At 56.6% G+C, this 12,274-nt stretch overlaps 2 protein-coding genes across 3 annotated transcripts in view; one reads left to right on the forward strand and one right to left on the reverse strand.

Annotated features, from left to right (window-relative positions):
• ZFYVE21 (zinc finger FYVE-type containing 21) overlaps positions 1–3,746 on the forward strand; it is a gene marked incomplete in the record, with an annotated part of 20,291 nt that extends 16,545 nt beyond the window's left edge. Inside the window, 2 exon segments of the mRNA XM_027776414.1 lie at positions 2,871–3,013; positions 3,171–3,746. Coding sequence (XP_027632215.1) covers positions 2,871–3,013; positions 3,171–3,206 — 179 coding nt within the window.
• Positions 3,747–3,832: 86 nt separating this feature from the next.
• The window catches only part of PPP1R13B (protein phosphatase 1 regulatory subunit 13B), a 112,797-nt gene continuing 104,355 nt past the window's right edge, over positions 3,833–12,274 (reverse strand). For both annotated transcript variants that reach the window (XM_006160065.3, XM_014592221.2), the window contains 6 exons: positions 10,587–11,356; positions 9,307–9,444; positions 9,103–9,236; positions 6,751–6,917; positions 5,987–6,186; positions 3,833–5,230 (listed from right to left, as the gene is read on the reverse strand). In XM_006160065.3, coding sequence (XP_006160127.1) covers positions 5,189–5,230; positions 5,987–6,186; positions 6,751–6,917; positions 9,103–9,236; positions 9,307–9,444; positions 10,587–11,356 — 1,451 coding nt within the window. In that variant the 3' untranslated portion in view covers positions 3,833–5,188. The remainder of the gene's footprint in view (positions 5,231–5,986; positions 6,187–6,750; positions 6,918–9,102; positions 9,237–9,306; positions 9,445–10,586; positions 11,357–12,274) is intronic.

Below are 12,274 nucleotides of genomic sequence, written 5' to 3' on the forward strand. Positions count from 1 at the left end.
GGTGCAAAGGCGGGGTCTAGAAAAATGGGGGTGGGGGGGGAGTGGAGGGTCACTGGGTTCCCCTGCTGCTGCCTGTGCCCTGGGACCCTGAGGCTCATGTGTGGCAGTGGGCAGGACCCAGCATCGGACGGGTGCAGTGATGACCTCTGGTTACGTGGGCCTGGGCTTTTGTCCTGTGGGGGCTCTGGGGGGTGAGCGCTCCACTCTGCCCAGCGTTTCCTAGACCCCTGAAAACCCCAGAACCTTGTCTTCCTGTGGGGTGGGTATGGGACGGTGTGAGCAGGGCCACGCTTCCTGCCAAGGGCTAGGCCACACACGCTATCTCAAAGCCCCAGCACTTTCGACAGCAGGACAGCAGATGGTCGTGGCTGTTTCACAGTCTAATTTCATTTACGGAAACAGGTGGTGGGCAGAGCGGGGCCTGCCTGGTCTGGTGCATAGGTCAGACAGGTCTCTAGGAGGTCCCCGTACTGTGACAGCACAGCACTTTACAGCCAAGACCCGCAGCACTGGCGCACTGCTGACGGGCAGGCCCGGGTTCCTCTCAGAGTCTGATCACATCTTCAAGGAAGGCTGCTGCTCAGAACGGCCCTGTCCTCCCACAGTGGCAGATTCAGAGCTGTGGGTGAAGCTCCCCCTAAGCCTCGGTGCCATGTGGCCCACGGTAGCCCTGCAAAAAGCCAGCTGTCCCTGGAGCAGTTGGTGACAGCTCAGAGAGAGGGCTGTGTCCTGGAGGCTGACCCCCACGTGTTTGTGGAACCCCATGCCAGATGTCGGGGAACAGACACAGGCCTGGGGGCGGGATGGCTCCTCTCTGGTGCCAGGCCCTTGCTGGCGGTCTCCCTGACTCTAGCCTGGTTCTCAACAGCTGGATGGCTGTGGCCTCTGACTGCATGGTATGAGGCCAGCTGTGAGGTGGACCTCTGCCCGACACATGGACAGCCAGGGTGCTCTCAAGTGGGCTCTGCTCTCCTGCCAACCCTGGCTGTGAATGGGAGTATTTTGTCGTCATTTCCCGCTGGCTCAGACAAGGCTGAGGCTCCAAGTGCAGGCCACGCCTTGGGGAGGGCTGTAGCGGTGGCCCCTCCGGCAGGCGGCCGCGCACCATGTTGAGCCTGGATGTCCCCCGGGGATGCAAGCTCGGCAGCTTCTTTCCTGGGCACGGGCCTTTGCCTCTGTGCTTGCTGAGGAGCCCACCTGACGTCACCCTTCTTGCTTTCCATCTCCTGACTGGCTCTTGATTCTTCTCTCTCCTCTGCCCGCCTACCTCGCCTACCTCGGTGTAGAAAAAGACACTCCCACTTACACCAGCCTGCTGGGGAACCAGCCTGCCTGCGAAGGTCAGCCCCCGCCTCCCGCATGCCGCGGCCCTGCTCCGGTCCCCCACTCTGCTCCTGTCCGCGCTGTTCTCTATGAAACTCTCCCGCCTTTGGTTAAGAGAGGCCTTGGGTTCTCTGCATGAATGAAGCCATCCCAGCAGAAGGATGTACCCGCCTATTTCTTTCCCCCGGGGAAGTGTACCAAAATCTGATGGCTCTCTGTTGGTGTCTGACCTACTCAGGGCCGGGGCCTGAGCATGGGGGCCCATGGGAGCCACGAGAACATCCCTGGGTACCCCTGCTGCTGCCTGTGCCCTGGGACCCTGAGGCTCATGAATGGCAGTGGGCAGGACCCAGCATCGGACGGGTGCAGTGATGACCTCTGGTTACGTGGGCCTGGGCTTTTGTCCTGTGGGGGCTCTGGGGGGTGAGCGCTCCACTCTGCCCAGCGTTTCCTAGACCCCTGAAAACCCCAGAACCTTGTCTTCCTGTGGGGTGGGTATGGGACAGTGTGAGCAGGGCCACACTTCCTGCCAAGGGCTAGGCCACACACGCTATCTCAAAGCCCGAGCACTTTCGACAGCAGGACAGCAGATGGTCGTGGCTGTTTCACAGTCTAATTTCATTTACGGAAACAGGTGGTGGGCAGAGCGGGGCCTGCCTGGTCTGGTGCATAGGTCAGACAGGTCTCTAGGAGGTCCCCGTACTGTGACAGCACAGCACTTTACAGCCAAGACCCGCAGCACTGGCGCACTGCTGACGGGCAGGCCCGGGTTCCTCTCAGAGTCTGATCACATCTTCAAGGAAGGCTGCTGCTCAGAACGGCCCTGTCCTCCCACAGTGGCAGATTCAGAGCTGTGGGTGAAGCTCCCCCTAAGCCTCGGTGCCATGTGGCCCACGGTAGCCCTGCAAAAAGCCAGCTGTCCCTGGAGCAGTTGGTGACAGCTCAGAGAGAGGGCTGTGTCCTGGAGGCTGACCCCCACGTGTTTGTGGAACCCCATGCCAGATGTCGGGGAACAGACACAGGCCTGGGGGCGGGATGGCTCCTCTCTGGTGCCAGGCCCTTGCTGGCGGTCTCCCTGACTCTAGCCTGGTTCTCAACAGCTGGATGGCTGTGGCCTCTGACTGCATGGTATGAGGCCAGCTGTGAGGTGGACCTCTGCCCGACACATGGACAGCCAGGGTGCTCTCAAGTGGGCTCTGCTCTCCTGCCAACCCTGGCTGTGAATGGGAGTATTTGGTGCTAAGCGAGAGCCAGTCTTGTTGGGGTTCAAAGGCAGACACCCTCCCCCATGGGGCCAGGAGGCAATTTCTGGGCAGGCTGAGAATGTGACCTGGGGCGAGGCTCTCAGCGTTGTGGCTCCATCTGCTTGTCTGACCCCAGAAGACAGGTGGACTTGGGGTCTTCTGCAGGGAGGCCCTCGTGCTTACTGGGTGGCCCCAAGCACTGACCTGTTCCCCAGCCTTCTATCGCAGCAGGTTAGGAAGGCGCCCTGGGACCGACAGCACCCTGGGCACTCACATCCCCTTCGGGCCTCCTCACCTTGACAGGAGGCAATGCACGGGCCACAGGCATGTTCCTGCAGTACACGGTGCCAGGGGTGGAGGGTGTGACCCAGCTGAAGCTGACGGCCGGGGAGGATGCCAGCACCAGCAGGCGGCCAGCAGCTGCATGGCTGGCAGCCATGCACAAGGTTGGTACACAGGTGGGCCCAGAGGAAGCCTGCCTCCTACCCCTAACCCTGCCTTACCAGCTGGGGTGCTCACGCTGGTGCCTGAAGTGCATGCAGGCTCAGCGCTCACACAACAGGGCCAGTCACGCCTTGCCGTTTACCTCTGGGCACCCTGCAGGCCGCCAAGCTCCTCTACGAATCCCGGGACCAGTAACGGCCAAGCTGTCCTGGCACGCCTCCGGTCTTGGGACGGTGAGCCTGCTCTCACGTGCACCGCGGGACCGACAGACCGGCTGGTGTCTGGGGCGGCGTTCGCCTTCCCAGTGCTGTGTGTGCAGCGCAGCAATGCTTCCCACAGCTCCCGTGCTGGCGTCCGTGACGGCCCTGCTGACACTTCACGGGAGAGACCAAGCTCGCTGCTGCTAACCTACGCCAGCATTATCTCCATCAGGGTTTTCTGAGTTCCCACAGTTACTAGAAGGTTCTGGCTCATCAGTGTTCATTTCATCCACTTTTCTGACAACTCAGACTCCAATCTGTGCTGGGCCTGCTCTAACAGCCGGCATCTGCCTTACCCTGTTCCGTAGACTGGTCGACTCTTGCTAACGCTGGGCTGCAAATCAGCCTTTGACACTTCACTAAGGAGAGGTACGGCTTGATGTTTTGTACTTCTCACTTACTACTTCACTTTATTAAGATGACTGTACAGTGATTTGTACATAAAGCTTATGATTAAAACTATTTTGAAAATACAGATCAGGCCCTTGCCTTTCTGTGCGGAGATAACCCCAGCTTTCGGGCCACAGCCCTGTCCTGGTTCGGGGACAGAAGACTCTCAGCCGCAGTGAGACAGCAGTTTATTGTGCACGTGTACACGGCCTCGCGGCGTCGGCCAGGGGCACGTGCCCATGGCAGAGGCTGCTCCGTGACGGTATCCCCTTCTCGCCACCGCGCTATGTACAATGGGTGCTCACAGGGGACCAACTACAGCACTGCACCAGTGACTACACAGACTCATATATAAATTATCCACGGGACACGCACAGGAAAACAACGCCTAAGGGCCTGTACTTTCATGAGGAGAAACATTTCCAGCATACGTCTGGGAGTTCTGAACGGTCTAGTCAAAAATACTTTGGATTATAAACCCTGTAGGTACAGTTCGGACAGCAGTGAAGTGTCTCCCTTGCTCTGAGTCTGGGATTGGGGCGAAGGTTATTGCGTCCCAGTCAGCATGGGCAGGGGGGCCTGCAGAGGGTGGCCGCCCTCCTGCCGCTGCCTCTTCTCCCTCAGCTGCTACTTCTGAGTCCCCGCTCCCCGCAGGCGCCTGCTACCCTGGCACATAGCAGCCCTGTGTGCACTGGGCCCTGCTCTGCCTCACACTGGCTCAAGCGTGGACTCTGCATCTGAGCGTGTTCAGAGCAGGAGTCATTTCAAGCTGTGAGGGTTGGGAACCTCGCAGGGCAGCAGCAACTGTGGGCGCAGAGAGGGGAGGCACGTCTCGACACCCTCCTGACCGCGTGCCCCTTGGTCTTAGGGCCTGTGTGCCTGTGGCCTAGTGCAATGCAAGGCCAGCACAGCCAGCTTCCCAGAGAACTAGACCAATGGCCGAAGCAGGAAGCAGAACACCCGAATCGGGTCACACAGGGCGGTCTCTGGGGACATACACTGGACAGAAGTCTCCGCACAGGGGCTCCTTTGGTAACAAAAGGAAGAATCCTGTGTGGGAGGGTGAGAAAGGCCGGGGCTTCTTTGCTTCTCCGTAACAGGAAGGCAGGGCTCTAGCGGGGCACCTTACAGCAGCTGTGAGCATTCACTGGGGGTTGGGGGCGCTATAAGGAATGACAGCCTTGGGGCCAAATCAGTAAGAGCATTGTTCTCCATTGGAAACCAACCAGGGTTCGAGGGCTTCTTATTGGCAACAGGGGCGGGTGTTTTGAGAGCTGGGCATTTACTTGGATTGACAGTAATTGGCAAAACTCAGTCCTCTGGGAGGCAAAAGTACCTCTCCCAGTTATGGGCAAACTGGAGAAAGGGCCTCACCTAGAAACTGCAGGAATTCACATTGTGGATGTGGTCTGCTGAAGTGAGCACCAACAAAACCATTTCTAGCTTTAGCTTTCCGAGGAAACAGCAGAATAATCTCTTCAGTGGCTCCTGGTAGGTGGCGAGACCACGTGGTGCTCCAAAGGAAGTTCAGGCGAGTGTCCGCTGTCGGGGTTTGATCCGTGGGTACAACTGGGAGGTGACAGAGACAAGTTAGGATGAGATGACATGGCAGCAGTCAGCCTCCAGTGCCAGGCCCCATGTCACTGCTCACCACACCTCAGCACGCCCGGCTCACAGGCCACAACAGCTTCCTCTACTCTGAAGCCCTCCAAGGCCCTCCCTGCCCCTGCCCCTGTCCCTGCCCCAGAGGACCCTAGCCCTCTCTACTTTGCTCACAGCACCTATACCACCTGAAACTGTGCCAGGCTGAGGGCAAGTACCCCTGCTGGTGCAGGGGAGCGCCTACTTGGTGTCCAGGGCAAGTTTGCTGAATGAACAAGGAGCACATGCCACCCCTGAGGCACATGGGACAAGAGGGAGGAGGTGACCCCCTCTGCCATTTTTAAACAGCACAGCAAGCAACCTGCAAACACCTCCCACCTACCCCAGCCCCATTAAAGACATCTCCAGTCACAGAGGATTCTAGATTGGGGAGCATCTGGGGAGGCTTGAGGTGAGTTCCTTATTGAAATTTGTCATGAAAGGGGCACAGGGTGCTCTCGGTCTCCACGTGGGCCTCCAGGAGCACCAACACCCTGCTATTCCTGCAGTGTGAGCAAGGGTCTAGGAACCGCAGGGTCTGTCTGAGCCCATGTCAGCTCTGCCGAGGAGGCCCTTGCCTGTGCACAGAGGTCTGCGTAGGCATGGCGGACGGCAGCCTCCTACCCTAGCATGACTGTCCCCACACTGTCAGGCAAGGAGGCTGAGTGTGCTCAGAGTGCTTACCCCCAGCAGGTTCTTGGGCACGTAGCCCTCCCGGTCCCCGAGGCGAGCCCACCACCACTCGGTCTCACTCCCGTCCTTGCGCCTCAGGATGGTGATGGCATCCCCTTCGTGGAAGGACAGCTCGTCACTGTTCTGGGCCTCGTAGTCCCACAGAGCGTACACCGCGCCTTTGTTCATCACACCCAGCTTCTCCTGCACCCCTGGGGCCAGAGAGCAATGGTCAGGCCTCGGCACAGGGCAGAGGGGAGACCTGCTTCAGGGCGCAAGTGCTACTGCCCATTTGCTCCCAGCTGGCCAACAGAGGCTGATAGCTGAGGCCAGAGATCAGACCCGCAACCCGGCACTCGTGAGTCCAGCCACTGTCCTGTGGTACCAGCCTTCTGTGACACCCTGAAGAAGGCCCTGCTGTAGGACTGCCTAGGGACCGCCCTCCCGCCAGGTGCCACTGGGACCGCAGCCCCTGCCCTGCCTGGCTGCACTGGCTTGGGGGTTCTTGTGCCCCATACCCCTAGCCCACCACATAGTCCCGAGAGCTTGCTGCCTGTCTCTGAAGTGGGAATTTGTGGTGTGGAGGGAAGTCATTTTTGTTTCTAGCAATCTGGTACAGAGTCCTAACAAGGGTTTCAAAAATGCTCTCAGGGGTCAGAGTAGAGAGCAGTGTGACCTTCACTGGAATGAGATGTCTGGCTGCCCGAGGAAGATAGGTGCCCCTCAAAAACATCACACTGCTATGGCGCACTAAGGCACCCGGCCTCCCTTTGTACCGTATAAAAACTGGGAGCACTGAATGTAGCCTTCTTCCATCTCTTCACACTTGTCTGCTGCGGTCTCGATGTCGCTGATGGTTGAGGCGAAAATGGCAGCCCCGCTCTCTACCAGCTGTTTGCAGAGGTGAACACTGTTGCAAGAAGCAGCACAGTGCAGTGGTGTCCTGGAATCAGAGTAGGGTGGGGCTGTAGGTCTGGCACTGCCCATGGGCCGCCCAGTTCCTGTGGGACTTGGTTCCCTAAGGAATTCTCACAAAAGGCACCTCCCCACTAATCACGTTCCTGTGGAGGCGGTGTGCTCCATTGCAGAGTATACGCATGCGCAAGAGAAGCCCTCCACAGGGTTCTGTCATGTCAGTCATCCTCCTCGCCCTCTAGTCGGCCGAGGTTCTAGACATGCATGTACATGTTTGCTGTGTTTCCAGGCTGACCAGGCCAGGGACTTGAACCATGGTTGCCACATGGCTTCTAGCTCCATAGTCAGGCCAGTCTACTACTGACCATGCCAGAGACTGGGCCTGTGCTGGTTTTCGAGATTAAAAGCAAAAATTTTCCAGAGGGCACTTGTACTCACCAGAGAAACACAGAGAGCAGGAGAGGGAGAAAGCACCCTCAATGGGACGGGGTCACGTCACAATCCCTTCTCCACTTCTCCATCCTGTCAGGGTTTTCAGCAAACACACATGGGTGCCCAGTGCCTGTCTGTCTGTTTTTCTTTCTTAAGGAATTATTTAATTTAACTTTATTTATTTTTAATTTGACCAGATAGAGACAGAGAGAGAGAAAGTGAGACAGCAAGCCACTAGGTCTGGGACAGCAGTCAGCCACATGGGAGTCCAGCGTCCTTAACCACCATGCCACCTGCTGGCCCCACCCAGTGTGCTCCGTAAGCCATCAGGGTGAGGACTCAGGTCATGCTGTGTTCTACTCCCTTAGCGCCAGGCCACAGAGCCAGCTCTATGTTGTTTTTTTCAAATGGCATGATACCTACTAACAGATTGCTCTTGTCCAAATATGAATGTTTGAAATGGAGGGAAGAAGTGTATTACAAAATGGCCAATAAAAGGGGCTCCAGCAGGTGACATGGTGGTTAAGGTGGCTGGATCCCATGTGGCTGACGACACAGTTCAAGTCACAGACCTGGCAGCTTGAAAAACACACTGGGTATGTGTGTGCATGCCCAACGTCCTGGGAGGAGAATGGAGAAAAGGCTGTGGTGAGGCCAACCCACACACAGGGTGCTTTCCCGTGTTCCCTCTAACTCACTCTGCAAGTGCACATTCCCTATAACCAGAAAAAGGAAACGGAATGGTAAAAATAGATGTTCGTTTCATGATTGTATGTAACATGTTCTAAATATACATCTAAAACGGGCTCAGGTGTGTATTTTAGCACAATTATAAAGAAACAGCCTGGCTGCAGTGTTGCAAGCTACTGCATGCTACTGGGGCCACATGGGAGGCCCAGGTCTAGATCCTGGGTCCACCTGCATATGCTGGGTATGCTCAGATCCTGGCTGTCTGGGGGAGGACTGTAGCATGACAAGACCCATCTCTTTTTCTCTTGTAAAATACAGGGACCAGCAGATGGTGTAATGGTTAAATCACTGGACTCCCACTAGTCAACTGCAGTTTGAGTCTCAGACACAGAGGCTTGAAACTCACGTGGGATGCATGTGCATGCATGCGTGTGTACGTGCCAAAAATCCCAAGAGGAGAATGGAGGAAATGGGATTGTAACGTGGCCATCCCCCTGAGGAGTGATTTCTTGCTTTCTGAATCTCTGGTAAGTGCACGAATCCCATAGCCAAAAATCTCCCTCAAGAAAAAGAAAAGAAAAGAAAAGAAAAGAAAAGAAAAGAAAAGAAAAGAAATAAATGTTAAAAAGTCCAGTGTCCAAAAGCAGCAGCAGGATAGCTGTTTGGGTTTCGAAATAACCCTGCAGTGCCCAGCAGGTCCTGCACAGCAGAGCCCTGCTCCGAAGCAGAGAGAAACGGAGGTACACGTGACTGCCATGTCCAGTGGGGCAATGGCTGAAGTTCCTGCTCAGAGAGAATACAGAATTCACGGACTGCACTCACATAAAGCAGATGAAAAGGCACAGTGAATAATTAGAATGCTCGGTTTATGAGACTGACCGGCCTACAAAGAACATGACCATGGCTGAGACTGCGACCAAAATAATTGGGAGAAAAGGCTGGGAAAATAGGTACCCAGTACTGACAACAGCTGTCGTTCAGGGATGAGATGGTAGGTATTTGTTAGTTTTCTTTTCCACACTTCCCAATTTCCCTTTTGTGAGGTAGAGAAAAGTGACTCTCTCAGCCCCATTCCCCTGGAAGGCCCTCACCATCCGTCACTGTCAGCAGCGTTCACATTGACCCCGAAGTCCAGCAGGAACTTGACGATGTGGTGGTGGCCGGCACAGACTGCATTGTGCAGCGGGGTGATGCCCTCGTCATTGGGCTTGCTGGGGTCCTCCACCTAGGACATGCGGCGTGTGAGAGCCCAGCCTGCACCAGCAGCATGCGGGTGCTGGAGGGTTGCAGCTCACCTCATAGATGATCCTTTGCACCAGATCAAACTCTCCTTCCAGAGAAGCGTCCAGGAGCAGCGCCAGGGGGTTAAACCGGACTCTCAGACCATGCCCTGTCCGATCCGAATTGGGTTTCTTCAGGTTCGTCCGTTTGCTCTATTGGGATGAAACATGCTTTCAACCTAAAGGTCACTGACCAGGGTGAGGGCCAGTCCAAGAGCAAAACCAGGTGGCAAGAATGGGAGGAGCTAAAGCCCCCAGGCAGTGGCTCTAAGAACAGTTCCAGGGAGCCAGGCTGCCTGTTGCCCTGGACCAGCCCTTCTGAGGAACATCCCTGCACTCCTGGCTCACAATGAGAGGGGAACAGCCAGGTTATGGGAAGACCCTGTGGGAGGAGTGTGGTTCTTTTTTTTTGGAGAGATTTTCACTGTAGGGCGTGTGCGCTCGCCAGACAGAGAGAGACATAGAGACAGAAAGCGAGAAATCACCCCCCAGGGGGGATGGTCACGCCGCAATCCCTTTTCCTCCATTCTCCTCTCGGGATCTTGGGCACGCACACACATGCGCCCGGCGTGAGTTTTAAGCCACCGGGCCCGGGACACGAACCGCGGTCGACTACGTGGGAGTCCAGCGACATAGCCATTACGCTAACTGCTGGTTCCCAGGAGTGTGGTTCTTGACAGCCCTGTGCGACACCAGGTGCCAGCCCCATGGAAGCCAGCTGCCCGACCCTGTTGCGTGCAGAGATCCTGGCTGAGACAGACCAGACAGTCTCTTTCACCAGGGTGTTTACCTAGGTTCTTCCCTCCCTTTCCTGCCTGTCAGGTTTCAGTGGCAGCTCCCTTTCCTTAAAAAGGGAATCTAGGGGGCCAGCAGGTGGCATGGTGGTTAGAGTGGTAGACTCCAACACAATTGATCATGGCTTGAGGCATAGACCCAGCGGGTGCATGTGCATGTATGACTAAAATCCTAAGAGGGGAACAGAAGAAAAGGAACTGTGGCATGGCCATCCCCTGCTGGGGAATGAATTCTCACTTTGCTTTCTTTGGGGAGTACACACACCCTATGGCAAGAACCTAAAAACAAGGGAAAAAAGGCTTTCCAGAGCCTCCTGACTGGCTTCCTGGGAGGGCTCTGCAGATCAGCACCCCTCCTCCATGCCCCACTCGTGTGGTGTGTAGTTGGCTGCCCCCTGACCACGCCTCCCTTGGGCTGCAGGGACACAGGTGGCTGCTTCCACTCTCAGCACAGCCACATCTGGGGGGAGAGCCCGAGGCTGACCTGACAAGGGCACCCACCGTGGAGGCTGCAGGTGGCCGGGAGGCAGGGGGCAGAGCTGGTGGAGGAATGTGTTCTTCTGCTGGAGAGGGGGCCTCGGCCACTGGGCTTGGGGTCTGCTCTGTGGGGGGGACCGCAGCCACGTTGTTGTTATTGTCCTCTGCAGGCTCAGCAGTCTGCTGGGTGGTCTGGGGACAGATGAGCTCCTCTGGCTCAGGGGATGGTAGCTCGTTGTCATTGGCATCTGACACGGGGACAGGCTCGTCAGGGAGTGGGACCGTGGGCTGGGCAGGGGCAGACTCTTCCAGGTTTCCATTGGTGTTGGTGTTTCCATTGTCCACATCAGCCAAAGTGCCCATGAAGTCCTGGGAGGGGCTAGGCTGGTAGAAGGGGGTGCCATCCATGCCGCCGGCCAGGGTGTTGAAACGCTGGTACAGCAGCTTTTGGATGTTGGGCCCGCCGGGGCCCTCGGGCTCTGTGATGGAGCTGCGCTTCTTCAGGGGCCGGGGTGCGTTGGCCAGCTTCCTGCGGAGGGCCTCCAGGTCCGCATCACTCTGGTAGCGCAGCGGCGAGTGCACAATGGGCGTGAGCTTAGTGGGGCTCAGTGGTCGTGGCAGGCTCTCCACGGTGCTGCCGTCTCCAGGCGGGGCCGGGCCCTCCTGCTCTGGCTCTTTCTCAGCACATTCTGACGATGGCTGAGCCTGTGGTGCGCTTGTAGACAGAGAGCCGTGAAGAAACGGTAACGGCGAGGGAGACGTCGAGCCTGACGGTAACACAGGCTTACCATACACTGGAGGAGACACAAAGGACAGGGCATCTCAGCACGGCTGCAGATCTGGGAACTCGCCATGGGGACGGGCCCTTCCAGAGACATGCAGGTCTGTGGCTGCTGCAAAACTCTCATTTTAAATCTCTGAGGACTTCTTCAGAACCTCCACTAACTCTTTTTGAAAGGTAATGTGGTCTCTCTCTAATGTATCAGTTTCCAGAACTGGGACTTGTCCAAAAGTAGAAGGTTGCTGACCTGACTTACTCTGCCCCAAACAGGTTTCCCTTTTTTTCTGGCCAAAGCATAAAGATAAAGCTATTAACATGCATCTAACCCTTGGACCCACCTGATCTAACACACATACCTCCTTATAGTGGGATGGCTCTCCCTGGTGCTAGGAGCTCAAGAGAAGCCCAGGCCTTTTTCCATAGCCAGAATCCTGCACTGGCACCACCACTTGTGAGTGCCCCAGCAGGGGTGCCCAGGCTCACATAACTACCCTTAAACTAGACATCTAAAGGTGCAGCCAATGCCCAGAAGTATCTGAAGAGGCCCTAGCCAAGACCTGACTCCCAGATGCTCCCATAGGGTCAGAGCTTCGTCAGCCTCTGCAGTATGCATGGAATTCAGCAGCATCCCGCAGCCACCTGCTGCCTGCCAAGAGCGCCTCTGCTCTGAGACCTGAACCTGGCCTTTCTCCAAAGGCCTTGGGGAGCTCCTAAGCAGCAGGAACCATCCTAGAATCACTTGCTCCCAGGGTCTGGCTCAGCCACTGCCAGGTGGTGGGAAGAACAGTGGTCAAGGCCCATCCCCAACCCACTAAATAGCTCAAAACAAGTAAGTTCCTGAAATCTCACCCATCTAGGAGCTAGATTTCCTACGCAGTGCAGGGAGGCAGATACCCAGACAGGAAGACAGAGAGCTGTGATCCGTCTGCAA

Source organism: Tupaia chinensis, unplaced genomic scaffold (assembly GCF_000334495.1).
Source record: "Tupaia chinensis unplaced genomic scaffold, TupChi_1.0 Scaffold000671_2, whole genome shotgun sequence".
In the NCBI taxonomy this organism is placed as follows: Eukaryota; Metazoa; Chordata; class Mammalia; order Scandentia; family Tupaiidae; genus Tupaia; species Tupaia belangeri.